The sequence below is a fragment of the Hippocampus guttulatus genome, chromosome 7, assembly GCF_054856545.1.
Source record: "Hippocampus guttulatus isolate MCC_2025c chromosome 7, RoL_Hgut_1.0, whole genome shotgun sequence".
In the NCBI taxonomy this organism is placed as follows: domain Eukaryota; kingdom Metazoa; phylum Chordata; class Actinopteri; order Syngnathiformes; family Syngnathidae; genus Hippocampus; species Hippocampus guttulatus.
Window position 1 is genome coordinate 20,955,951 of NC_141267.1, and position 27,083 is coordinate 20,983,033.

At 45.0% G+C, this 27,083-nt stretch overlaps 7 protein-coding genes across 9 annotated transcripts; all 7 read left to right on the forward strand.

Annotated features, from left to right (window-relative positions):
- The first annotated feature begins 53 nt into the window (after window positions 1-53).
- Window positions 54-7,745, forward strand: anapc4 (anaphase promoting complex subunit 4). Its single transcript, XM_086114944.1, has 27 exons — window positions 54-195; window positions 478-593; window positions 677-782; window positions 1,040-1,172; window positions 1,275-1,349; window positions 1,417-1,443; window positions 1,519-1,563; window positions 1,643-1,727; window positions 1,822-1,929; window positions 2,148-2,318; window positions 2,417-2,481; window positions 2,563-2,605; window positions 3,187-3,263; window positions 3,340-3,440; window positions 3,514-3,565; window positions 3,673-3,728; window positions 4,425-4,528; window positions 4,616-4,672; window positions 4,777-4,870; window positions 4,962-5,059; window positions 5,181-5,242; window positions 5,346-5,384; window positions 5,543-5,644; window positions 6,188-6,265; window positions 6,342-6,509; window positions 7,046-7,169; window positions 7,444-7,745. The coding sequence occupies exons 2-27, from the start codon at window positions 486-488 to the stop codon at window positions 7,642-7,644; spliced, it is 2,379 nt and encodes a 792-aa protein (XP_085971070.1). The 5' UTR covers window positions 54-195; window positions 478-485; the 3' UTR covers window positions 7,645-7,745.
- A 203-nt stretch (window positions 7,746-7,948) lies between these two features.
- LOC147203035 (uncharacterized) lies at window positions 7,949-10,594 on the forward strand. 2 transcript variants are annotated; one of them, XM_086114954.1, is made up of 3 exons: window positions 7,955-7,995; window positions 8,298-8,360; window positions 8,534-10,594. In XM_086114954.1, exon 3 carries the CDS (start codon window positions 8,540-8,542, stop codon window positions 9,830-9,832), a length of 1,293 nt encoding a protein of 430 aa, XP_085971080.1. In that variant the 5' UTR covers window positions 7,955-7,995; window positions 8,298-8,360; window positions 8,534-8,539; the 3' UTR covers window positions 9,833-10,594. The 2 variants fall into 2 exon arrangements, with proteins under 2 accessions (XP_085971081.1, XP_085971080.1); XM_086114955.1 differs by lacking the exon at window positions 8,298-8,360 and having other exon boundaries at window positions 7,949-7,995.
- Window positions 10,595-11,099: 505 nt separating this feature from the next.
- Window positions 11,100-14,427, forward strand: LOC147203036 (uncharacterized). Its single transcript, XM_086114948.1, has 2 exons — window positions 11,100-11,516; window positions 12,563-14,427. Exons 1-2 carry the CDS (start codon window positions 11,321-11,323, stop codon window positions 14,140-14,142), a joined length of 1,776 nt encoding a protein of 591 aa, XP_085971074.1. The 5' UTR covers window positions 11,100-11,320; the 3' UTR covers window positions 14,143-14,427.
- Window positions 14,428-14,609: 182 nt separating this feature from the next.
- On the forward strand, window positions 14,610-16,843 carry LOC147203037 (uncharacterized). The gene is made up of 2 exons (XM_086114959.1): window positions 14,610-15,244; window positions 15,754-16,843. Exons 1-2 carry the CDS (start codon window positions 14,941-14,943, stop codon window positions 16,701-16,703), a joined length of 1,254 nt encoding a protein of 417 aa, XP_085971085.1. The 5' UTR covers window positions 14,610-14,940; the 3' UTR covers window positions 16,704-16,843.
- Window positions 16,844-17,216: 373 nt separating this feature from the next.
- LOC147203038 (uncharacterized) lies at window positions 17,217-19,844 on the forward strand. Its single transcript, XM_086114967.1, has 2 exons — window positions 17,217-17,527; window positions 17,929-19,844. Exons 1-2 carry the CDS (start codon window positions 17,335-17,337, stop codon window positions 18,843-18,845), a joined length of 1,110 nt encoding a protein of 369 aa, XP_085971093.1. The 5' UTR covers window positions 17,217-17,334; the 3' UTR covers window positions 18,846-19,844.
- A 267-nt stretch (window positions 19,845-20,111) lies between these two features.
- Window positions 20,112-22,359, forward strand: LOC147203039 (uncharacterized). Its single transcript, XM_086114958.1, has 2 exons — window positions 20,112-20,380; window positions 20,786-22,359. Exons 1-2 carry the CDS (start codon window positions 20,188-20,190, stop codon window positions 21,844-21,846), a joined length of 1,254 nt encoding a protein of 417 aa, XP_085971084.1. The 5' UTR covers window positions 20,112-20,187; the 3' UTR covers window positions 21,847-22,359.
- Window positions 22,360-22,926: 567 nt separating this feature from the next.
- LOC147203040 (uncharacterized) lies at window positions 22,927-26,876 on the forward strand. 2 transcript variants are annotated; one of them, XM_086114945.1, is made up of 2 exons: window positions 22,927-23,245; window positions 23,980-26,876. In XM_086114945.1, exons 1-2 carry the CDS (start codon window positions 22,927-22,929, stop codon window positions 25,920-25,922), a joined length of 2,262 nt encoding a protein of 753 aa, XP_085971071.1. In that variant the 3' UTR covers window positions 25,923-26,876. The 2 variants fall into 2 exon arrangements, with proteins under 2 accessions (XP_085971071.1, XP_085971072.1); XM_086114946.1 differs by having other exon boundaries at window positions 22,996-23,230.
- The last annotated feature ends 207 nt before the right edge of the window (window positions 26,877-27,083 follow it).

Genomic DNA, 27,083 nt, shown 5'->3' on the forward strand with positions numbered 1-27,083 from the left:
CTGAACAAATGGGTCTCTTCCCGCTACCCGTTGCTTCACGATGATTGGTCGATGGGAAAAGAAGATGGCGCTACCCGCGAAGTAACACAAATGAGCGAACTCTGCTCTTGATAGAAAATCAAAACGAAGTTCTTTCTCGTGTCTCATCTCACTAATCAAAATTTACTCTGGACGCAACGTTGGAGGAGAATAAAGGTGAGATTGCTCAGTTCACTCGACTAAAACTTGATTTAAACTCAGAAAATTGTACATGTATGGTCTTCTCAATTGGAAAACAGTCACCCTCAGTTCATACATCGATTGTTTTTACCTGATTTAATAAAGGACAGCGAAGTTAAAAATTAAAAGGACCGCGGTAACACTTTTTCTTACACTACGGTGCGGCGAGATAGATCTAGCCAGCCTTGCAAATACTATAGAATAGTAGAAGAGAACTGATCGTTTCATACTTCTCTTGTTTTGTTTTGCATCACTTAGCACAAACGATGCCTGCCTTCCGGCAAGTCGGGGAGAAGCAGCTTCCCAACCCCGTGCTCTGTATGGCTTGGTCGCCCAAAAGAGATCTCATCGCTCTGGCCAGCACAACTGGAGAGGTACGCATAAGGAAGCATTGAAATATGGATGTTGTACTGTGTTGTGTTTTCATGATGTCTCTGGTCTATATATTTCTTTGTAGTTGCTGTTGCACCGCTTGGCCAGCTTCCATCGAGTTTGGAGCCTGGCGCCCAGCGAGCACATCGGAAAGGAGATCACCTCACTCGCCTGGAGACCTGATGGCAAAAGTGAGCGATGCTTGTGTCGCTCTACTGTTAAGTCCAATGTTAGGTTTAATTTCCTTTTTTTTTTTTTTTTTTTTTAATTGTCTGTTTTCCTGTAAACTGGGATTGGCAGAACCATCTTGATGCCATTTTATACAGTGATAGGATTTGTCAACGGTTTTAGTTTTTATTTGGTTTGGATTTAATGTGGTATTGGTCAGATGCGGTATTTGGAAAACTTGTGACGAATTCCTGCCCCTTTTCTTCTCCTGATCGGTCAGTTCTGGCCTTCAGCCTTGGAGACACCAAGCAGGTGGTGTTGTGCAGTGTGGAGAAAGCGGAGATCCTGCACGTCTTCCACACGCACAAGCCCGTCAGCTGCATGCACTGGATGGAGGTGACGGAGGAATGCAGGTAGGTGTTTTTTTGCCACGAGGGTGCTGAAAGGAAATTCCATTCAAGAGACTTACAAATTAGAAAATATTCCTGTTTTGCCTTCTTGTTAATGCGCCCCAGCGCCCTCGGTTCCTTTTATCAATCAGAGGATGAGTCCAAGCTGTTTCTGCCCAAACTAGCCTCCCTCCCCAAGAGGTAAGACAAATAGATCATAAACACCATTTGCTCGGGTTACCTGATCTCACTTTTTTTTGTTCTCCAGCTACAGCACAACATCCAAGCTCTTCAGGTGAAGACATTTTCACCACTCGTTTTAAAGCATCCTTCAAATATTTGCATGCAGTCATGGTGTGTTTTTCTGCAGTGAGGAGAAGTCTGACGAGATCATGAACCTCCTCGGGGAAGTCAGGTAACTTGCGGAGTTGCGAAGCGTAATACTGCTGTTGAATTTGTTGTCGCTGTATAAAATATGTTTGTTTTCTGCCTAGGCTGAACATACTCGTCCTTGGAGGAGATGCCGGCCAGGTGGAGCTTTACGCCTACGGGATGTACAAGATTGCAACTTTAGCCGGAGTGAGACATTTTCAAATGTGCTCGAATGAACTTAAACCGGAAGAGTGGACCTCGGGCATGCCAATCTAACCCGATCTCTGACTTGACCACGCAGGTTTCCGGAAGCTGTCGCACTCTCAGTCTGGCCAGTGACCTCAAGTCCCTGGCCGTCATCACGGAGGTGAAGTCTGCCGAGGACCACGCAGAGATTTGCTTTGTTCAGGTGAGAACGGTTACGGGGGACATTGTCATTTTTTTTCGGCGGGTTTTACGACTGATCGTCGGCTCACGACCATCCCGACGTGCAACGTTTCAAGGGCCTCCCAAGTACGGGCGCATCGCGGCATCGGTACAAATTTGGGTTTGCGTGGCTGCCGTGACGCCCCCCCGTTTTCAACTGACACAGCCGCGTCTGTGTTCCTCTTCTCTCGCCTTTCTCAGCTGGACACGGGCCTGCTGTCCGACTGCCTTCCCGAGCTCACCAGGATGGCGCGCAAGTTCACCCACATCTCCACGCTGCTGCAGTACCTGCACCTGTCGCTCACGTGCATGTGCGAGGCCTGGGAGGAAATCCTCATGCAGATGGACCTCCGACTCACCAAGTTTGTGCAGGTCAGCTTGCCGCGTAACGAGCTCCTGTTGTGATTAATTAATTAATTGATTAATTAATTAATTGATTAATTAATTATAGTTTTGTTTTTTAACTCTAGGAAAAGAACACAAGCACACAGGTGCAAGACGACTTCCTGGAGCTTCTTCTGTGGGGGCAATCGAGGTGAGGGCACTTAAGTTCCTTCTTGTAGCACACTTGGGTGTTGTGTAGATGGAAAGCTAACTTGGTGTTACTACTTTCCAGTCCTGACCTTCAGGCTCTTCTCATGAACCAGCTGACGGTCAAGGTGAGTGCAAGAGGTTTGCACGTAATGCTTGTTAGATTTGTGTCTTTAAAATCATCTTTTTGTCTGACCCAAATTTGAACAGAAGTGTAATTTATGATTTCATTTTTTGGGGGAGGTGGGGGGGAGAGAGGCCTAATTTATTTTCCAGTTTTGTCAGATTTTCGTCAGTTGTGAGATTTTGTTCACGTTCTGGGTCAAAATTTCTTTCATGAATTGTCTGGGTTTTTGTTTTTTGTTTTTTGCGAGATATTTGTCATTTTTGGTCAGTAATTCTTTTGTCCAAACAAAAATGCTATAGTCGTTCACTAAACTATTGCTGATTTTTTTGTTGTCATTTTGCCAGGTCATTTTAAATTTGGACTAGGCAATTACAGTAGGACAAAAAAAAAAAGACCTCGAGAAGAAGCTGCAAAAAATAAAATAAAATAAATCGTCCTGACTGGGTAGACTTACCGATGTGGCCCAATTAGCCAAATTTCCAACTACTTTATCAAAGTGCAACTCGAGGCTTTTTTTTTTTTTTGGGTGCGTCTTGTTATACGACATGCGTTTGTTTGTTTTTCCTCCCGTTTCCATCGCAGGGTCTGAAGAAGCTGGGCCAGACCATCGAATCCTCTTACTCCAGCATCCAGAAGCTGGTGATCAGCCACCTGCAGAGGTAAGAGCATCTCTCCTCAGTGTCCTTTTTCCTGTTTGAGCACATCCGGCAAAACCCTCGCTTGCTTGTCCGGCAGCGGCTCCGAGGCGCTGCTCTACCACCTGAGCGAAGTGAAAGGCATGTCGCTGTGGAAGAAGAAGTTCGAGCCCCTCGGCCTGGATTCGGCCGCCATAGAAGGTAGCGTGCCACGCTCGCGCGGCGGCAAGTGAGCGGGAAATCTTTCACGCGGTTTGAATTCATTTTTAATCAGGCGCCATCACGGCGGTGGGCTCCTTTTCCTTAAAGACCAGCGAACTCCTGCAGTAAGTTCCTTGGCTGGTTTCGCAATAATCTCGTTTGAAACTCTACACTTTGATCCGCGATTGATTTTTTTGTTGTTGTTTTTTTTTTTTTTTTTTTGGACATGCAGGGTGATCGACAAGAGCATGAAGAACTTTAAAGCCTTTTTCCGTTGGCTGTATGTGGGTATGTAGGTTTTTGACTTTCTTTGTATCCAACATTCACCCTAGGGAGGTTTGTGAACCATTTGTGAAGTACAATGGTGCTTTGTGGTACACAATTATGAGTTTTTTGACATCCGATTTTTTTTTTTTTTGTCGCCATTCTCGGTTGAAGTTTACTGTCAAACAACACAAAGGAAATGAACACTTTGGATATTAAAACATCCACATAGTCCCTTCAGTCTGCTACATCTATTGCTAACACATGACACAGACGGGCGAACGGGTGGCATCTACTCTGTGGCATTTATAACCCTTCCAGGAACAGATCTTAGAACACAAACAGTGGAGCAACACATTCGGACAAATAACTTTCGAGGCGTAATTGATTTATCCTCCTCGAAGAATGACTCACCTCCATGGAGATCTGTATGTCTGTATTATACTGCCCCCAGGTGGCCAAAGAACGTGCACTACAAGAAGTGGCACAATGTCCATTCAGTTGAAGTGAATAGTTTGACAAAAGCAGTTTTATTTTTCATGTTTTATTGAAATATGTCATTATGGTGTGTGTATAGTATTAAAGTGCAATTTTTCTTTTTAAAAGACTTTTTTTTGGGAGGGGGGGGGGTGACGGGTACGGATGAATGGCATTTCCAGTAAATTTTTATTCCCTTATTATTATTTGTTTTAACACTAAATTTATTCTTTCTCTCGGTAGCGATGCTAAGAATGTGCGACGAGCACGTACCTCCAGAACTCAACAAGATGACGCAGAAGGACATCGCCTTTGTCGCCGATTTCCTCTCGGAGCATTTCAGCAAGGTACAAGCAAAAAAAAAAAAACCACACAAAAAAAAACAACATTCTGGAGATTCACATTCAAGTCTTAACCTTCTCTCCACTCCACAGAACGAACAGCTCTTTGATCGCAAAGGGAAGTACTTCAACGTAGAGCGAGTGGGTCAGGTAAATAGCTTTGTTGTCAAGATCGCTTGGTATGAGGACAAAATAGCCCAAACGAGCTTTCTGCAGTGGAAAATGTGCACAGCAATTGCTTGGTTCATTTGTAGTACCTGAAGGACGAGGACGAGGACCTCGTATCTCCACCCAGTACCAAAGGCAACCAGTGGCTCAAATTTTTACAGGACAGCGCACACCTGAAGGGTGATTTTTCAAATTATTGTTTGCATGCTTTTTTTTTTTTTGTTACCCCATTTGCAAAATGCTCAGGTTGTTTTTTTTTTTTTCCCTTCAGAGAGCCCGCTGCTCTTTCCTTCCTTTCCCCAAAAGTCTTTGCATTTTGTTAAGCGGATGATGGAGAATGTGATCGAGCTGTGCCTGCAGAAACCTGCGGTGAGACTTTGAACTGATTTTTTTTTTCTCTCTGCGGTGCAAGTAGATTGTGGGATTTTTCAACAAAACGAGAATGCACGTGATGCTTCTTTTTTTTTTTTTTTTTTTTTTTTTTGCGCAGCAAGTTATTGGGAAGTCTGTGAAGCAGTCCGTCTTTCTGCGCCTGTATTCAGCACCACAACGGTAGGACGGCTTGCCTCTTTGTTGACGGTGTCTTATTCCAAATATCATTTATGAATGCATTTCAAAATTTTGGATTATTATTATTATTTTTTTAACCCTCCAGCACTGAAAACGCACCGCGACTTTTTGAGCTTCCATCCTTGTAAGTAAAACGAGTGCAAATGTTCAGTGCGTTCATAATTTCACAATATTTTTCAATTAAATTAACATTGTATTTCATCTATATATATTTTTACCTCCGCAATCAATCGCACGTAATGAAGACATTGCTGTGTGTGTGTGTTTGTGTGTGTTTAACAGGTGGAATGACAAGAAGGCCAAAATGCACTACGTGGTGTTCTGCATGCCCCACATTTTGCCGCACAAACTGTACTTGCTGCGCAAAGCAAGTGACCCAAACAGGTGGTGTTTTTATTTTCCAGCATTCTACAAGATTCCGAACTTGTTTTTTTTTTTTTTTGATTTTATTCCTTGAGCTGTTTGACAAACGGACAATTACACAATGAAAAAAAATTCGCAAGGAGCTACCGAGGGTCACAACTTTCACCCAGCCGCTTATGAAGACTAACCGGCCAAGTTGGGCCGACCGAGCTTCAGCTTCTGATGTCTCACACGAGGCTCTTCAAGGCAAACATACACCGCTGCAGTAGTTTTGGGTGATTTTCGGCTTGTCCCGACAGCAATTGCACATTATAAAATTTGTTTCATACTTAAAGGCAATGAGCGTACTCGCTCTACAGCTGCTGTTGTCCACAGCTCGCGCCCGGACACTCGCATGCAGACTTGCCAACGTCACATACCACATCGTCATGCCCCGCCTCTTTAAGAGGCATATTTAACACACAGACACTACAATATGCACAGTATATCTTGTTGAGGGTGTGCGGTGGGGGTGGTAAGTATTTATTTATTCTTTATTCTTACTCACATAAGCGTTTTTGGCAGACACATCCCGAACAGTGTCTCGTCCCTCGACTTGAGTCACCATCTCGACGCCTCAGACGGCGAGAGCGCAGAGCCCGGGTGAGTGAGGTGGTACCCGGATCCGACGAGGGGGGCTGCCCTTTATTCGATTGACATCCTCGGTGGTCTTTTCCAGGCCGCGCGGCGTCTACGGTTGCCTGGATGCTCGTTTCTATAGCGACGACATGCTGACTGTGGTCCTTCAGGGGACAGAAGACGAAAACCGTCGCAGCGTCCTGGCCCAGGTTTCTCTCTCATCGACCCTAAAGTGTGAGATTGAATTCAACTGGACACCCAGTATGAGGTGCGTTGCCTCTTTAATGCAGAGATTGAGTGAAATTTCTCCACCAGTACCTCACAGAAAAGCTGCCATTGATCCACCTTTACACAGAAAAAGGCGGGTTATTACCACAACTGCCCTCTCACATAGCAACAAACAAAATACCACTTTTGCCATTAAATTACGTATACTTTTATTGTTCTTGTTGTTTGAAAGAAAATAATCTAGTGTGATATACAGTGGTACCCTTAGTTTAAAACATTTGAGAACCACTGCGTTAAAGGCCACAAACAGACGGGGGTGGACCGTTCCAACTTTCAATCCGGGTCATGGCACCAACCTTCAAATGGTTTCTACTCTCATACTTTCTTAGCCACCCCCCACACAGTCCATGTGACAGTGTGTGACTCTATGACCTAAACTGGTTTCAACTATTAAGTGTGCAAGGGTGCAGAGAGATAGCTCAAGTCACCTATCAGCCTGCCAAAGAGGCCCAATCGAACAGACCCTTGAGTTCACCATATTACCAATGCTCAAATATTTCCCACTTGTACCTTTAGGTTGGACCAGCTGAGCGGCAGCATTCCCTGCCAAGGCCTGGTGCTGGGAAATCAATGGCGGGAACTGGAGGGCATGAAAGCCCAGTTCGTAGCAGTCAACGGCATACGAGAAGTAGCCTGCGTGGTCAGTGCCAATGTCACGTGCTGTACAGTAATTCTCTAAAGATTCACAAATTCACCTATCCTCGGCTTTAGTGTACTCTTTCTGTAACATCCCAAGACATCATTATTATATTGTGAATGCCAAAGCTCTAAACATGCGAGGTTTCACCGCATTTACAGTTTCAACTCTTCATTCATTAGTTGTTGTTTAACAAAAGTGGGGGATTACTGCATACAAACCGAAGGGTGCACCCTCTGTGACCCGTCTTTCACATTATCCATCTTCCGCTTTGCAGCTGAGCGAAAATCTGAGACACCTCCGGGTCTTTGAGATGGACACGGAAGATGAAGACGACGAGCCGCAGAACGATACCGCCGAGCAGGACACGCGTGACGCCACCATGACCAGCCAGGGAGACGAGAGTGCCGAGGCTGGAAATGATGAAGTGGGGAAAACCGAGGAGCACTTGGAGTTGGAGGAAGCGTCTGAACTGTAGATGGGGTCGAATACAATTTACTTGGTTTTGTTACTTTTTTTTTTTCATAAAATGGGAACATGCAGCTGTTGTCGTCATAAATTAAAGATGTATTGCTTCTGTGTGTGACTTTTTACATTATTATATTTTATGTACAGTATATTCTATTATGATGTGTTATATCATAATTGTTATCTGTTTTAGTTAAAGCGAAAAAAATATTCGGCTCAGAAATAACGTTGACGGCAATAAACGACTACTGTACTTCCTTAACATGGCGGCGATGTACCATCATGTAAATACGACCACCGAAGAAGAACAACCCGGAAGTTAGCACATCAGCCATCAGAGAGAGGCAGCCGACAATATAACGTCTGTATTCCTTTGATTTTTACTTGAATTATCGTTGTTGTATTTGTGTGTCTAATCGGTACACACATAAGGGACGTTTTGTTTAAGGAGGAATTTGCGATAAGCTCTTCTTTTTAGCCTTGGGAGGCTCTCGTTTAGCATAGCATGCTAGCTGCAAACAGTGCTGCCACCTCTTCGGGTAGGAAGCACGTTTGGTGTTTGACATTGTGTGAGGGGGGGAAAAAAGTGAAGTTTCGTTTGCTGTCCGTTAATTGCATCGCCATGATTCTTTCCCATAATGCTACTCTGTTTTTAATGCACAGCGACAAACAACAGAAACAGGCAAAAAAGGAAGAAATCTCACATAGGTGGTGCTTGATTGTCAGGTAATTATAGATTTTTAAAAAAAACATATGTTGCAAACAAAAGTGACCAAAAAACACAAAAATATGCCAAAAGCTCCCCATCTTTTGACTCAACTACTGTGAATGAACTTGAAGGTTGTTACTTCCAATTTCTAACCATCACTTTGCTTTCTATCTGTCATGTGGATACCCAGCGCCTAATGATGGCATGTCAAGGTGAGCCGGAGCCCCCCAGCATTAAAGAAGAAGAGGAGGATGTGTGGACCGGTCATGATGTGGAGCAGGAGGAGTCTAACATGAGCAGTTTTCCTTTGACTGTTGTGCTTGTGAAGAGTGAGGACGACGTCGAAGCTCGGCCCTCACAGCTTCTTTACAACCCGAGTGAGGAGAAGAAAAGCAGCCGAGGATTGCAAGGTGGAGAACCCAGTGGAGGATCACAACCAGACAGCGTCGCTCCACTGTCAGATATGGATGACGTGATGTCACACTCATCTGATGACATCACGGCTCATAGCGATGACGGCAGAGAACCTCCCGAGGAGAACAGCCAATCTAAAAAACACTTCAGCTGCTCCGAGTGCGGGAAAGCGTTTGGCGACCGGGGGATTTTGAACCGCCACATGAAACGCCACACGGGTGAGAAACCTTTCGCTTGCTCAGCATGCGGCAAAGCCTTCAGCCGGCAGGATTGCCTCCTCTCCCACATGCGGTGTCACGCCGAGGAGAAACCCTTCAACTGCTCGGTTTGCGCGCAAACCTTCCGCCACCGGCAGAACTTGCTCTCTCACCTGAGATGTCACATCGGCGACAAACCTTTCGGCTGCTCGCTGTGCGGCGCGAGGTTCTCCACCAAAGCGCACTTGACGCGACACGCCCGGACGCACACCGGAGAGAAACGCTTCATTTGCTCTTTGTGCGACAAACGGTTCACCACAAAGGGCAACGTGTTGCTACACATGCGAACCCACACAGGGGAGAAGCCATACTCCTGCTCTGTCTGCGCTGGGACGTTCTCCACCAAGACACACTTGACGCGGCATGCACGCACGCATACCGGAGAGAAGCCTTTCGCATGTTCGGTGTGCGACCAGAGATTTTCCCTGAAGGAGAACATGTTGACGCATCTGAGAAAACACAGCAGGGCGCCCCCGTTTGCTTGTGTTGCCTGTCCGGCCGCCTTCTCCAGCAGGAAAGATATGATCGCCCACAAGCGCACGCATGCAGGGGAGAAACCTTTCGCCTGCTCGGTGTGCGCCAAAAGGTTCTCGAGCAAGGGGAACATGATGACGCACATGAGGGGCCACACTGGGGAGAAACCTTTCACCTGCACGTTTTGCGACAAGGGATTCACAATCAAGGGGGACATGATGAGGCACAGGCGGACGCACACGGGCGAGAAACCGTTCAGTTGCCACGTGTGCGACAAACGATTCACTCGGAAGTGCCATGTCAACAAACACAAATGTTCTGGTGCACACAATGACGCAACGTGACTAGTTAAGGTGTTAAACATACGCGTGCAACCAATATTGTTAAACGTGAGCCTCCTCCCTCAAAGCAGTCGACCAATCTGTTGTAGTACCAGGACTGACCTCTGAGAGGCAGCTTGGTGCCACAAACTGGTGGAACTATGAAGAAGAAACTCTTAGGATGATCCATCCATCCATTTTCCGAACCGCTTGATCCTCACTAGGGTCGCGGGGGGTGCTGGAGCCTATCCCAGCCGTCTTCGGGCAGTAGGCGGGGGACACCCTGAATCAGTTGCCAGCCAATCGCAGGGCACACAGAGACGAACAACCATCCACGCCCACACTCACACCTAGGGGCAATTTAGAGCATCCTATCAGCCTGCCATGCATGTTTTTGGAATGTGGGAGGAAACCGGAGCACCCGGAGAAAACCCACGCAGGCCCGGGGAGAACATGCAAACTCCACACAGGGAGGCCGAAGCTGGAATCGAACCCGGTACCTCTGCACTGTGAAGCCGACGTGCTAACCACTGGACTACCGGGCCTTTTAGGATGATGTTTTGGATAATCTTGTGCAGGCAATCGGGCCTTTGGCAACTTATCGTAAGGGAGGAAAAATGCTCAAGTTTGGCTTGATTGTATGTACGCATGTACAACATGACTTTGGAACAAGCTCCGACACTTTAGACAAGATGAGAAATGGTCGCCTTCGTCTATTATGTGGAGCCAGCGCTTTGCTTTCTGTGTACTGCATACGTTGTTCTCATTAAGACTGTGTCACATGTGTATCGTAGTCTGGAATTTTTTTCGACCCATTCATCAATCCATCCATCTATACATTTTCTGATCCGCTACAATCGCAAAGTTTTAAAGAAGTTATACCATGTTTTTCCCCAAATAGATCTAGTTGACTTTCAGAAACTATAGGCGTGCTAAATCAGTGCTTCAAAAGTCCATATGAATTTCATTATTATACAAATAAGCGTTTCTGATATGTGCAAAAACAAACATTTCCAGGTGATGGCGTCTCCGTGTTACCTGTCGTAAAATGGCGGCCGAACAACCATGCAAGGAAAACTGACAGTGTTCCACCACGGCAGATACATTGACTAATGACGCTGTTCTATATTAGATCTATATTATTTCTCCAAATTACTCCTAACAAGTATTATTTTAATTAAAGCCTAAATACTCCTCTCGATAATTATGGACATAATGGCGCACCGTCGATATCGTTCATAACGACGCTATTATACGCATGCGCAGTGTGGCTTGTTGTCAGATAGTTCCTGATGCAGATTGGGTCACCGCCGTTCTGGGAGCCAACGGAGCATTTTTACTTTTTGTTTCATATCCTACTTAAATGGTCGGATTTTACCGGAGACGTCGTATCAAATCACCTTTGTTAAGATTGAAATAGTCGAAGCTGACTTTCCCAAATTATCATTTTAGCTAAACACAGACAACGTAGCGACGTACAACATAGCAGCACCACGAGTTTTTCATGCCAAAATGTGTAAAGTCGGAATCCTGAGAGAGTTAGTGAAACAGCGGCTAAATGTGGCCGTCGAAGAGATCTTCGGACTCGTCGAGAGAGCCGTCGCGGAGTACGAAGAGGAACTTTGTCGAACCAAAGAGGAGAACGAGCGACAACGTGAGCTGCTCGAGAATGTTTGCAAGCATCATCAAGCTGGACTGCCCCCTGCAGGTTTGTTGACGGGGAGACATTTCAACTCAACTGTTTGTTCGATATACGTGACGTGTGATCTGGGGTTGTGTAGACTTTTTATATGCACTGTGGTGGTCATCAGTAGGGAATTTGAACGACATAAAATTCACACAGGGTTTGTGTTCTTGCGTGTCATCACACCGAACAAGCACACCCAGACTTGGCTTCCAGCGAACTGATAATTAGCCGGTTGCGAGCTACTTTCCACAAAAGGTTGTGAGGGGAATCCCAGGTGTTAAACTTCACACCCCAAAAGGAGCTTTTTTCCGCTGTTCCCGTTCATCCTCAAATTACACTCTGAAATATACCGTACATCAGGTCACAAATGTGCTTGGTTAGCATTAGCATGACTTGCCACAGTGATGTTTGTTGGTCCGTTGAACATTTAAGCAGGTAATGGATATTTGACAGGAGGTAAATGGAAGATTGTTATGTATCTGGTTGGTATGTTGAGAACGTCACATTGATAGAAGGATTCGGAAGTCAGAGGTGATAAGAAGCTGCGGTAAACAGGAACCCCTTTTACAACGGCCATCAAAGGCGGTATTGACGGCTTATGGCAGGCAGGACGACACCTGCGTGTGAGGCGCTAGCCGAAAGCCGATATCAGAGTGTGAAGTATAAAACCAGAGACTCACTTCTACACGCACCCACGCACATACACACACACATCTTTAAGTAGGAATCAGAGCCCTGCACTGGAGATGAAAGAAATCACATATATTTGCCAGAATATTGAAAGATGTTTGTTTTTTTTAAAGCAACCCTTAACTTTCACAAAAATCTGATTATTTATTTAAATGTATTGGAATTACATGAATCCGTTCCGTCGTACTTTATCTTCATATCCTGTAATGCATAATCGCTCCGATATTGTTAATTGGCAACCACTGTCACTACATCTTAAAACCGCTCTGCTGCAATCAACATTTTCATTTTCAAAAATGAATTGAGGGCCACTCAGAGTGTGAAATCATAACTTAATCTGAAAGTTGGCAATGAAATATTTCCCTTTTGTCTCGCAGACATCCAGCAGGTGTTGGTGGAGAGTCGAGCAGAGGTTCCTTGTGACTCTAAGCAGGAGCAGGAGCAGCAGCAGGCGGAGCCTCCCTGCATTAAAAAGGAAGAAATGGACGAGTGGTGCAATCAGGAGGAAGCCGGCATCAACATGTTGGCGGTGAGCGCCGACCCCGTGAAGAGCGAAGATGGCGGCGTACGCAGTCAAAATGCACCGGAGCCCGCGAGCACCAACTCATTTGCTCCGGTGTCCGATATGGACGAGGTGACGTCATCTGACGCCGAACGCGACGCTGCCGCCAAGCCAGCGAAGGCTAAGAAGAAGTTGAAAAGTGATACGAACCATCGCAACGACAACAACAACGACTTCAAGTGCCCGCAGTGCGGCAAGACGTTCGGCCACAAGGGCAGCTTGAAAAACCACATGATCACACACCCCGGAGAGAGACCCTTCGCTTGTTCCTATTGCGGCAAGAGATTCTCCTTGAAGCATCACATGCAGAGCCACCTGAGAATCCACACAGGGGAGAATCCCTTCTCCTGCTCGGTGTGCTCCAAAGGCTTTGCCGACAAGTACAAACTGATCATGCACACGAGAACGCACATCGCCGTTAAACCCTTCACTTGCGACATTTGTAAGAAGAGCTTCTCCAGCAGGAAATGCCTCGTGCTGCACATCAAGACGCACGCGGGCGAGGGAACGAGTCGTCCGTCGGACGGCAGCTCACGAGGAGGAGACGGGCTCCCGAAAAAAAAGGCGCCGAGCAACAACAAATTCGGGAAATCGTTCATGTGTTTTGAGTGCGGCAAATCGTTCGTGCATAAGGGCAACATGAACCGGCACATGCGAACGCACACCGGGGAGAAACATTTCACTTGCCCCGTTTGCATCAAGAGATTCCGGGACAATTCGGAAATGATCAAGCACATGATGGTGCACACGGGGGAGAAACCCTTCCCCTGCTCGATTTGCACCATGCGCTTCCGTTACAGGCCCAGCTTGATCAAGCACCTGAAAAAACACTCTGAGGAGAAGCATTTCATTTGCACGGTTTGTAGGAAGATCTGCTCCAGTTTGGCATCGCTCTTACTGCACACGAGAGAACACTCGTCCGACACCTCCAGTCAAGACCCAATCACGGAAGCGGACTCGCAAGAAGTCACTAATGTCGAGGCAATGGAGCAATCTCCCGAGGCGGAACCCCCAAAGACGCGCGATGACCCCAAAGACGTCGACCCGGAGCGGCTGCGCTGCTTACAGTGTGCCAAAACCTTCCAGCGCAGGTTTCACTTCATTCGCCACCTGAAAACGCACACGGGGGAGAGACAGTTCAGCTGCTCCCTGTGCGTCAAAGTCTTCTCCAGAAAGTGGGACATGAAGACCCACATCCGCATGAAGCACACGGGCGAAAGGCCCTTCGCCTGTCCCGTCTGCAACAAAGGCTTCGCCACGAAGAAGTACATGACCTTGCACATGAGGAGACACAGCGGGGAGAAACCCTTTGCCTGCCTGCTGTGTCCCAAACGCTTCACCACCAAAGCGGAGATGGATAGGCACATGAGGACGCACAAGGAGCGGATAGCCTGATGACGCGTGAAGCTTCGGGACCTTAAGAAATCATTTTGACGTCGTACACAATCATTGAAATGAACGTTTTATATTTCAAGGTGATATACAGCGATCTCCGCTCTTTGTGATAGATAATTGAAAACTCCATGAAATACTTATGATTGCCAACATTCATAGTTTAAAGACACAAATTTGACAATCATTTATAGCTTCACAACACTTCTCATTTCAAGAGACTAACATAAGAATTTAAGAACTTTAAAGTGTTGCTATTATGTAAATAAAGTATACCGTCAAGTAAAAGGTATCTCTATTTTTAATAAAGTCGCCATTTTTTTAAGCTGTATATTTTGGAGAAGAAAATGTAATTTATTTCGAATGATACTTTTACGAGGCTTGGTGTTATTTCACATAAATGGACCCAAATAACTCTTAAGATCTCATGCTGATGAGCTAAACTGAAAAGTTTTTTTTTTAAATTTTATTCTCATAAAATGACAATTTACTTATTAAAAATAGACAACTTTAACATGACTTCAGTCCTATAAATATCAGGTGTTCTTGAAAACATTACTCTTATCTTATTAAATGACGAATATAGATAGATAGTCTCTAGGTTGCCCGTTATCTTCAACAAAGTTATCTTTCTATTTCAGTAAATTGTGGGGCGCACAAAGGTCAAAGTGACTATTTTCTTCATAATTATTATTAAAGTTAAAGAATATATTGGCGTCCTTTCGACAAATTGCCAAAGTGTTTGTTTTTGGTCTTTTTGTCTCGCGGGGCATGCCGTAGAACCTTCAAAGATGGCGCTCAATGTACGCATGCGCAGTGTGGCTTGTTGGCGGAACTTCGTCCCGTTGTGGGTCGTTGTCATTAAAAAAAAAGGAGTCAATATTAACAGTTAGAAGCTATCGTGTAAAAATGTGCAAAGTCAAAATGCTGAGAACGTTGGTGAAGCAGCGACTCAACGTGGCCGTCGAGGAGATTTTCGAACTTTTTGAAAGAACCATAGCCGAGTACGAGGCGGAATTTAGTCGAGCCAAAGAGAAAAAGGAGCGACGACAATGTGAACCATCGGACGCTGTTCTCAAGCCTCAAGCTCCACCACACGAAGCAGGTGTGTTGACTAATACAGTAAATTATTCGCTCCCTGCACGTCCACCTACGTAGAGGGTTAAAGTTCAAATGTGACATAGATCTAATCACTAATGCTTGTTTTTTTTGTGGTAGTAGAGAAGAGCAGCATTATTAATGCAGTTAATAATTTTGATTCATTAGAGACAAAAAGGCCTTGAACCGTAAGGAATTGCTTCCATTTTTTTTTTGCCAACCACAGAAGTCATTGTGAAATTCATCTCGATTAAAGTGATCACTTTTCACCTTTTTACTGGTGTGGCAGCAATTCTGTGCATTCTCTTTGTTTTACACTTTGTTGTCAATCAACCCCACATGGTAATATTTAAGATAAGAAAACATTTATTAGTCTCGCAATGGAGAAATTCCCTATTCACAGCAGCAAAGTCATGAAAGGAAGAAGTAGAACAACAAAATATAGGAGCTGCTGGAAAGGCAGCCACTGAATAAACAACAAAAACTTTAAGCTACCTGGTGTCTTGTATGGTACAGATGTGCAGCAGGTGTTGGTGGAAAGTCAAGAAGAGGAGCCAGCAGACCCCGCCTACATGAAAGAGGAAAAGAAAGACGTCTGGAGCAGTCAAGATCGGGAGCAGCTTCAAGTGCTGGAGGAGGACCTCAACACGGTTGCACCCACAGGTGTCAGTCTGAAGAGTGAAAAAGACAAAGGTTGGTCCTCACAGCCTCGTCACAGTCGAAAACAGAAGAACAGAGGCAGGAGAATAACAAGAGAATCCAAAGGAGACCATGCACGACCGGGCAACGTTGCTGCGTTTCCAGGCATGGATGTCATGATGTTACTCTCTTCGGACTCTGATCGCAATGACCACCCAAAAGAACCTCCGAACACTGATAAAAAACCCACACGTGACGCTGACAACAAACAGTTCATCTGCTCCGAATGTGGGAAAATTTTTGTCCACAGGGGAACTTTGAACAGACACATGAGGACGCACACCGGAGAGAAGCCTTTCAGCTGCGCCGTTTGCGCCAAAAGATTCTCCACAAACTCCGATATTAAGATCCACATGCGAACGCACACCGGGGAGAAACCGTTTGCGTGTTCTTTCTGTCCTCAAAGATTCCCCATCAAGTCGAACATGAAGATACACATCCGCGTCAAGCACACGGGCGAGAAACCGTTCACCTGCTCCATTTGCCCACAGAGATTCTCTCGCAAGTCGGCCATGAAGCTCCACGTGCAGGTCAAGCACACGGGCGTCAAGCCCTTCACTTGCTCGCTCTGTCCCAAAAGGTTTTCCAGTAACAAGAACGTGATGATACATATGAGGACGCACACCGGGGAGAAGGCCTTCAGTTGCAACGTGTGCGCTCAGAGGTTCTCGTACAAGTATCAGTTGGAGAAGCACAGGTGCGCCATCATCGACGCGGATGCCATGTCCATCCATTCAAACGCCTTGATGAGTTCAGAAAATGGATGAACCCATCTCTCTATCTATCTATCTATCTATCCATCTGTCTTAATGTATGTTTCCAGTATGTGCCCTGTAGCTGTAGTTATTTTTCCTGGTTATTTCTCAGCTGTGTTTGTCATACATTTAATAAATCTTCCTGAAAAGACTTCTGTGCTGTCTTGAGTATTATTTCTCCCTGTCTAGCAAGTTGCACTCTTCCTGTTCGTTTTGTTATTTTGTTTGTTATCCCTCGACAGAAATGAGACATTCGTGTCCTGGTATGTGAAAATGGAAAATATGTGTTCATAATCATAGAATTTTCACATCATTTTGAGGAAAATTCTTACAAAAATTATGAAGCTATTTATTCAACAACCGAATTATATTTCTTTTCTCTAAACCGAATCGTTTTTTCCTTTAAGTTCATATCGCAATCGGCAAATTGTAATGCATTTCATCCCCAGAGGGGTACCGTAGATCCCCCAAAGATGGCGGCCGAATGTGCGCATGCGCAGGATGGCTTTTTGGGCGGAACTGTCTACGTGGGCGTTTTGGGTCAGCACAACCCACACAACGGCGGATTTCTACACGAAGAAAAGAAAAAGAGGCCACATTTCGTACCCGTCACTAAGCAGGGAACCACCGCGAGTGTATCAAAATGTGTAAAGTGAAAATTTTAAGAGCCTTGGTGGAGCAGCGACTTAACGTGGCCGTCGAAGAGATTTTCGGAATGTTCGAAAGAACCATCGCCGAGTACGAGGAAGAACTTTGCCGAACAAAAGAGGAGAACGTGCGGCAACGCGAACTTCTCGACAGTGTGTTCAACCACCAGACCGGACTGCACGCATCAGGTTTGTTTTGAAATGCACCTCACATAATCCTACAGTGTGGTTTTTAGTTTATATTTGACCGATTTGAAGTTCACCTGTCCGCCATTGCAGTTAAACAGCCACCATTTTGACTTGCTTGTTTACACTCAGCATTACGACAAAAATAGATCAATTAACAAAAGATTCGGGTGAGGAAGGGACAATTGTCAACATGTCGGTAATTCACAAGTCACATTACAACAATATTGCGAACAATGTTGGATGTAGATGTCTCATTTGAACTCTTATGGTTTCGTGAATCAATATGAAAACAAGTGGACTGCACTTCTTAAGCATTCAACCTGTCTCGGCACCAAATAACAAAACAAAAAAAAAAATCAGCTCTAACTAAGACATTGCTATTCTTTCTTTGTGTTGTGCAGACGTGCAGCGGGTGTTGGTGGAGAGTCAAGATGATGAGGAGGACGAAGAAGAGGAGGAGGAGGAGGAGGTGCTAGCAAAGCTCCCCCACATTAAAGAGGAAGAGGAAGAGGAGGACGTATGGAAGAGTCCACCCATACCGGAGGCGGACATCACCGCGTTCACGTTGTCCGGTGTCTGTGTGAAGACGGAAGATGACGACGCTCACTCCTCGCGGCATCAAAGTGAGGAGAACAGAGGCGGCGGCTCGAGTCAAACCCTGACAACAGAAGCCGGCGGAGAACACTGCGAAGATCTTTGCTCGCAAGCAAACATCATGGCGCCATTATCTGATGCGGAAGACCTGATGTCACACTCTTCCGACACCGACAACAACAAAGAAGCTTCCAACTCCAAAGGTGAAAGAAAACTCTTCGTCTGCTCCGACTGCGGTAAAACGTTTGTCAACAAAAGCGTTTTGAAAAACCACATGGTCACGCACACGGGAGAAAAACCTTTTGCGTGCTCGGTTTGCGATAAGAAATTCTCCTTAAAGCATCATGTGAACAGGCACATGAGAATCCACACGGGCGAGCATCCCTATTCTTGTTCGGTTTGCGGGAAAGGATTCCGCGACAAGTTTGGCTTGAGGAGCCACATGAGCAAACACACCGGCCAGAAACCGTATTCGTGTCCAATTTGCGCGAAAGGTTTGTCTTGTAACTCGTCGCTGCGGATTCACATGAGATTACACACTGAGGAGAAACCATTTATGTGTACCGTTTGCGGCAAAGGTTTCTCCGGCAGTTCGTCTTTCAGCGTACACCTGAGACAACACACGGGGGAGAAGCCTTTTGTCTGCCCCATTTGTAGCAAATGTTTCTCCCGTCAAGAAACACTCACCGTGCACATTAAACGTCATACTGAGGGCCAACAGTAACTGGGGACACAATGCAACTGCTAATTTGCCTGTAGTCAGAGTTGAAACCATAATTATACCACATGCACCAAACCTGTTGAGCTACATTTCTAGCGTTTAACCGGCATGGCAATTAAAATCGGCCTTTTATGGCTCTTCAAACATCAGCCAAAATAATCGGTCTAATGAGTGATTGTTTTTACCTTTATGTCCTCTAACCATTTACAGCCATTGTACACTGGTCTCATTGTTTATGATACAAAAATCCATACCTTTAACCTTGTATTCTTAATTAAATCTATGACAAGGATTATTGTCCTTTGAATTTCATTTATTCAACGCATTACCCCACCCAAGGCAATCTGGGAACCGAGAAAATAAAAGTTGTTTATTTGAACAATTACAGTTACAGTTTGGAATGAGGATCAGGCTGGCGCATGAATAACGAACAGCCGCGTATATTCGATGCCCATTCTAGTGCATTGGGGGTATTTTTTTATGCATTATATATTGTTTAAATTAATCAGCCAATTGATTGATAATCTGTATTTTTTTTTTCCTGCATAAAAAAAAAAAATCCATATCGGTCAGGCCTTAATGATTTCATTTGTATATGCATAGAAGTCTCACCGGTACAACCCAGGCTAAACTTAGCTCCTTTCCGGCATACAAAGCTTGTCTCTCGGTTAAGATGTATCACTTCAACCTACGTTGTGGACACCTATTCCTAATTAGACGGGAGCTTTGCAGGGAATCGATGGGTGTAACTTTCATAGAAATAAAATGCAAATAGGTGCATTTGTGACTGTTGAAGTGCAAATATGCAGGGATTACTGTACGCTGATTAAGGAGAATTACGTTTCACGTTTGACACTAATTATTGATGTTATGTTCTGAAGTCAACATCGACAGTAGTTGAAGCTGGAAAATTATATATCAACGTTTTTGTAACATAATTTGTCCAAAAAAATGTATCCACTGTTGACATACGTATAATAAAAAAACACCTGTATGAACTTTTAGCGTCTCTCATTTTATGTGCCTCGACTCAATTATCTTTCCTCACACAAAATACATTTGAAAAAAAAAACAATTACTGAAAAACACTTACAATTTCTTTGTATCTCATCTTAATTAAAAACGTTTTACAAAACAAGAAGATATACTGTTTCTGCTACACACGTCGGTCTCGCTGTGAAATGTAAATATCTGCCACAGGAAATGTAGTCCTTTTCCCGTGTGTCGCATACAAGTGACGTCCTATACGAGCGCCGAGGTATCCGCCCTGTGTTAGCGCGAGCCAAGTGTTGGCGCTGATTAGCAACACACAACCAAAACACGCGAGTAAACTCTGCGTACAAAAATGTGTAAAGTCCGAATCCTGAGAACGTTGGTGACGCAACGGCTGAACGTGGCCGTCGAAGAGATATTTGAACTGTTTGAGAGGACCATCGCGGAGTACGAGGAGGAACTTTGTCGAAGCAAAGAGGAGAGAGAACGACAACGCCAACTCATGGACGCTCTTCTCAATCCTCAGGTTCGACTGCGCAGAGCAGGTTTGGCGACCTTACCTTTGTTTGCTTTTCTTCTTCTTTTTTTGGGGGGGGGGGGAATACAATTAACTGTCTCATAACGTCAGTTACGTGAAAGATTTGACAAGACGTGTCACACAGGCTTTTCATCTTCAATATTAAAAACGATTTAATATTATTGCAAGCCACTTTAACATTATGCACAGTTAAAATACTTAATTGTCAATGGAAACAGCCTGAGGAACACATGACTGTCATTTAGTATCTGTGTTTCAGCACATCTTTTTGGCTGTTCAGTTTCAGAATGGGATATTGATTGATTGATTTATGGAGCTAGCTTGTTTTAAATGAAAAGTTCAATTAATCGCTCGAGATTCTCTGGAGCCAATCTTTTGTAATATTGATGTGCGTTTCCCTCGTGTGGTGCAGACATTCAGCAGGTGTTGGTGAAGAGTCAAGAAAAGGTTGCCGGGGTTGAACAGGACGAGCCAGTAGAGCCCACCCACATTAAAGAGGAAGAGCGAGAAGCGTGGAGCAGCCGGGATGGGGAGCAGCTTCACAGGCGGGAGGAAGAAGCTAATGTTGCCCGTTTCACATGGGCCGGCGGCATCCATGTAAAGAGCGAGGAAGACAAAGATCAGTCGTCACAGCTTCAGGGCAGTCAAAGTGACGGGAACAGAGAAGCCGCTGCGAACAGGCACTCACTGGACAACAACTTCACTCCGCCATCAGACACGCCCGACATGATGTTGCCGCTGTCCGATACGTATCGCAGCGATGATGCCAAAGGACCTTCGGACTCTAAAAGCGCCAAAAATCGCTTCATCTGTCCCGAGTGCGGGAGAACGTTCGCCTATAAGAAGACGCTGAAAAGGCACATGATCATACACACGGGGGAGAAAGATTTTGCCTGTTCATTCTGCGCTAAACGATTCTACAGAAAGTGCGACATGAAGAACCACCTGGCCACGCATACGAGCGAGAAGCCTTTCAACTGTGTGATTTGCGCCAAGGGTTTCACTCTGAGGAAGTACATGATGATACACATGAAAACGCACGCGGCCGCGTTACGCGCGAGACCTCGGGTGACAACGCAAGGCGACGGAAACCGCTTGAGCCGCTCGGAACGCGACAAGGCGACTTTGAACAGACGCGCCACGACACACGGCGGAGAGAAGCCCTTCGCCTGCTCACGTTGCCTGAAAAGTTTCAGCCGGGGTGACGACTTGAAGCTGCACATGAGCATACATTTCCGCAGGAAGACGTTCAGTTGCCATGTGTGCAATAAAAGATTCACCGATCAGAAGAATGTGATGATACACATGAGGACGCACACGGGCGAGAAGGCATTTGGTTGCGACGCATGCCGCCAGAGCTTCTCTTATCAGTATCAGCTGGACAAACACCGCTGCTTCATAATGGATGCCGCGGCCACGTCGACGCATTCTGAAGTGACGGACAAACAGTTTGATAAGTCGAGGTGGGAATAATGTATCAACGCTGTCGGGTGAAATCTTCGCATCTCCGAAATTACTTCTCCATCGATTTTTTTTGGGATGCTGCCGATACCAATCACTGATACTAAAGACATTAAAAAAAAATCTGACAAGTACTAAGTTGTTTTTGGCAGTATTTGGCACTACACTGCGGCAATTTGACACATGGGCGAATCCTCATCTGTGTCAGAAAGAAATTTTTTTGTTCACAATTTTTTGTCTTTTTTTTCCCCGCACATTGTTTCCAGTTAAGTTTACGTATTTAGAAATAAAATGCATGGGCATGACCAATAAGCATTCCTAATAGCATAGCATCTTAACACAATGAATATGAAGCTCCATTGACTCAAGTTTGTTGTTATTGTGCCTATTTGTTCTTGAGCAGTTTCCCATTTGTGTGAGTTGCCTTTTGTTTCAGTTTTGCTTGTTTGCTTCAAGGTACCTTTAGTTTCCACGAATTTTCTTTCATCCGGTTCAAGGGTGAGCTGGAGCCAACGTACCCAAGCTGATTTTGGGTGAGACGCTGCCACAATTTTACGTTCTTAATTTTGTACTTTTTTTTTTCTTCAATGAATGAGGTAAACATGCATTTTAATTTAAAATGCATGTTTACCTCACTTTAAAAATGGTAAAGTATATAAAAATGGATAGTTTTTTAAAAATTTCACACAATTATTTTTTTTCATATTGTGCATTATAAATACAATTAAAATGACTATTTTTTAAAATTAACAATTTATACGTGTTTTTACATTTAAAAAACATCTATAAAAGACTTGCCCGATCCGTTCCTTTAAAAAAAAAATATTATAATAATACTTAAGTTTTTTGGGGGGCTGGGGGGGTGATTTCTTCCCGCAAATGTTCAAAATTGACTTAGGCAAGTATGTACGGAAGCGTTTCACGTTTTCATAGAATACAGTATCACGATCTGACCGTAATAATGCAATATGAAATGTTATTCTGGAGCAAAACTAAACAAAACACTTAGAACGTCATAAATCTTAAAAAGAAAACGTTTTTGGAGCATGAAGCGAAGGAAAATAATTCATAGTGCTCAAGCAAACCCGAAAGATGGCAGGAACGCTACGCCGTGGATCTTCGCTGTCGCTCAATTACCAGAGAAGAAGAAAAAGGCGGAAGTGCGTCGCACATCGCTCAACAAGACGACAGCTAGCGGGATTTGAACGCGGTGGGAAAATGTGTAAAGTGAGAATGCTGCGCGAGCTGGTCAAACAGCGACTAAACGTGGCCATCGAAGAAATATTTAAACTATTTGACCAAACCTTGGCGGACTACGAGGAGGAACTTTGTCGAACCAAAGCGGAGAACGTGAGACAACGCGAACTACTGGATGCTGCTCTCAAACCTCAAGCTGGTGCATACTCAACAGGTTTACTTCACCTCGTGTATTCAATCACAAACTTCCGTGTCTGTCAGTTCCTTGCAAAGTAGGCGAAGTAGCTTGTATCGTTTGCTTAAATGGCGCATTGGGACTAATTCGTGATTAGTTCCAGTCGGCCATTGCGAGCCAGCCACCATTTTGACTGGCCCTACCAGGTTTGACAGCATCGGAAAGTGTGTGCTCATTTCTGACAGTGACGTGCGAAATGTGACGTCACCCTCATCCAGGGACTTGCCTTCATTTTGAAATGTTACACGAAACCAACGTTATCAGACCGATCATTTCAAGATGAAAGCATCATGATTTCAAATCAATTCGTTTATTAATCAATCCCAGTCACCACGTGTAACGAGGTAAATCCTGGAATGACGAAAATCATCATAATTTGGAAAATACAATGAATGTTTGTTTGGAATGTTTTACAGAAAAAGGCATAGGTGCCCCCTTTCAATAAAGTAATGTAACATACAAATGTTAAGTAGGATGATTGTAGTAAAAGCCCAATAATGACTACACGAGGCACATTATTTTATTAAACACACACACACAAAAAAAAGACCAGGCAATGACCCGTAATTGGTAAACCTCCTAATTTGAGGCCCTTGTAATTCAGGACACTGTTGTATTGATTTTTTTTTTTTTGACTGTCTCAGTAGTCCAGTTGGGAAGTGACGAGAGTGAGAAAACCCTCACATCTAATCCGTGTCTCTTGTTCTCTTCAGACATCCAGCAAGTGTTGGTCAAGAGTCAAGAAGAGACTCCCGCCTTGCGGCGGGAGTGGCGTTCCAAGGCGGAGGAGCCTTCAGAGCCCCCTCGCATTAAGGAGGAAGCGTGGAGCAGTCGGGATGGGGAAGAGCTTCAAAAGCCAGAGGAGGACCAGGCGGACGTCACCGCCTTCATGTTGACTGGCGGCGTGCATGTGAAAAGTGAAGACGATGGTGCCGAAGCTCAGCAGCAGCTTCATCGTGGTCAAAGTGAGCAGAACACAGAAGCTGATGCTCCCCTGTCAGATATGGATGACGTGATGTCACACTCATCTGACACGGACCACAGCGAGCACGCCAAGGAAGCTTTGGAAAAGAACTCCCAAGGCAGTCCAACACATCACGAGGACAACAAACAGTTCAAGTGCTCCGAATGCGGCAAAAGGTTTGCGCACAAAGGAAGCTTAAAGATCCACATGATCACCCACACGGGTGAGAAACACTTTGCTTGCTCTTTTTGTGCCAAAACCTTCTACTTGAAGCATCACATGAACCGACACATGCGAATCCACACGGGCGAGCATCCGTACTCCTGCTCAGTTTGCGCTAAAGGCTTCCGAGATAAGTACAAACTCATCAACCACATGAGGACGCACGTGGCCGAGAAACCTTTTGCTTGCTCGCTTTGTATGAAACGATTCTCCAGTCGGGAATGTCTGGCTTTGCACGTGACAACACACGCGGAGGAAAACGCAAAAGCCTCCAGCAGCTCCAGTCAGGTTCAGTCACAAGTAGTGAGCAACTTTGCTCCGCTTTCAGATGACGACGACGACGATGACGACGCAATGTCTCGGTCCTCTGATACGGATCACACCGACGACCCCAAAGAGGCGGATAAGAGGCCCGACGGGGACGGTGACAATAGTAACTTCATCTGCTCTGAATGTGGGAAAACCTTTTACCACAAGGGACATTTGAACCGACACATGATCACGCACACCGGGGAGAAACCTTTCGGCTGTTCATTCTGCGCCAAATGCTTCACCCGCAAGTCCGATCTGAAAGTGCACGTACAGGTTAAGCACACTGGCGACAAGCCTTTCAAATGTACCGTCTGTGCCAAAACCTTCCCCGTCAAGAGATATTTGATCACGCACATGAGAAAGCACAACGCTGACCTCCCGTTTAGCTGCTCGGCGTGCGGCAAGGGTTTCTCCGCAAAAGAGGAATTGGAAACGCACACCGCCACGGATGCCGAATGCGGGGGATCGCAAGCGGACGACACGACGCCGCACTCTTCGGAAACGGACCACAAAAAGAACCCCAAAGGTGACGCCGCGCCCCACACGGGCTTCATCTGCTCCGAATGCGGCAAGTCTTTCGTCCAGAAGGCCACCTTGAACCGGCACATGCGAATCCACACCGGGGAGAAACCTTTCGGCTGCACCGTTTGCGGCAAACGCTTCTCCCGCAACGGCGACTTGACCATCCACATGAGAACGCACTCGGCGGAAAAGCCCTTCAACTGCACGCTGTGCAGCGAGTCCTTCTCCCTCAAGCACTACCTGAGCGTGCACATGAAGCGCCACTTTGCCGACAAGCCTTTCGCTTGCTCCGTCTGCGCCAAACGCTTCAACACCAAGGCGCACCTGAAGACGCACATGAAGCGACACACTGGCGAGAAACCCTTCAGCTGTGAGGTGTGCGGCCGCTGCTTCTTCTGCAAGCGAGACGTCAGGACGCATATGAGGACGCACACCGGGGAGAAACCCTTCACCTGCCCCGTGTGCAATAAAGGCTTCTCCACCAAGACTTACGTCTCCATGCACATGAGGACACACACCGGCGAGAGGCTCTTCAGCTGCGACGCCTGTCATAAAAGATTCACTTTCAAGACGCAAGTCTACAGTCACGTGTGTACCGGATACAAAACCAGTAATAATGGCACTGCAGGACTTTAAACAGCGCGCCAGACCACCTGTCGACTTATTTCAAGTCCTGTAGTGTTTCGTATAAATCTTTTCAACATGCTGGTAGCACAATGACTTACTGATAATCCCATCTGACTTTGGGTGAAAGGTGGTCTACATCCTGGACTGGGTTTCCATCCTGACAAGACAGAATTCAAACCCAACCTGACAAAAAGGAGAATAGTAGCTAAAAAGATTTTTTAAAGTTAAGGCAAATACAAACATAACAAAATTGCTCTAAAAATGACAAACGGAGAAAAGACTAAAAGAAGCTATTTAGAAGATAGGAGACCAAATTTCCCAAAAAGTAACAAAACGACAAAAAAGATGAAAAATTGAACAAAAATGGATACAAATTGGGACAAAAACATTTTGTTTTTAATAAGCAGACACCAAATACAAATATCCGACAAGTCCAGTCAAAACTATCCAAAAAATGGAAAAAAAGGCAACACACCTCGGACATGAAAACACATAAAATTACAATTTTAAAACGAGTAGATAAAAACCTAACAAAATGCGCCAATTACCGACACAAGGGTTGGGAATTTGCAGCTCCAAATAGACGTACATATAGTCGGCGTGAATTCAATGCTTCTCTCCACCGTACATGGATGTGCCCTGCGACAAGTCCAGGATGTAGCCTGCACCCCAAATGAGGAGAAGCACAGTGGAAAATGGATAGATGAACTAATTAAAGGTGATTTTACACGTAATTTCTATTTATACTTGTAACTGAAAACATTGCCCGAACAGATGTTTTATGATGCTCACCACCTGGAACAAATTAAAGTTTTTTTGTTTTTTTTTAATGCAGTTATTGTGGTTAATAATGACATGTTCATCTTTTGTTTGTGAATGTGTGTGTATGTGGTGGGTCTCTGTTCAGACTTAATGGCAACATTTTTGTCCACCACTAATATGAATTAAATGTGGACAATGAAACTATTTGTTGATGAAACAACCTAAGAGCAAAAAGAGCATGCTCACAAAACACAAAAATCAAGCAAAACTTAGAACAAAAATTTGATGGAAAAAAAATGACAAAAAGATGATAAAACTGACAAGAATGTCCAAAAAAAGATCATATGAAAATACAAAAAAGACAGGGTTAAAAGAACATAATAAATCTGACAAATGATAAAAAGCAAA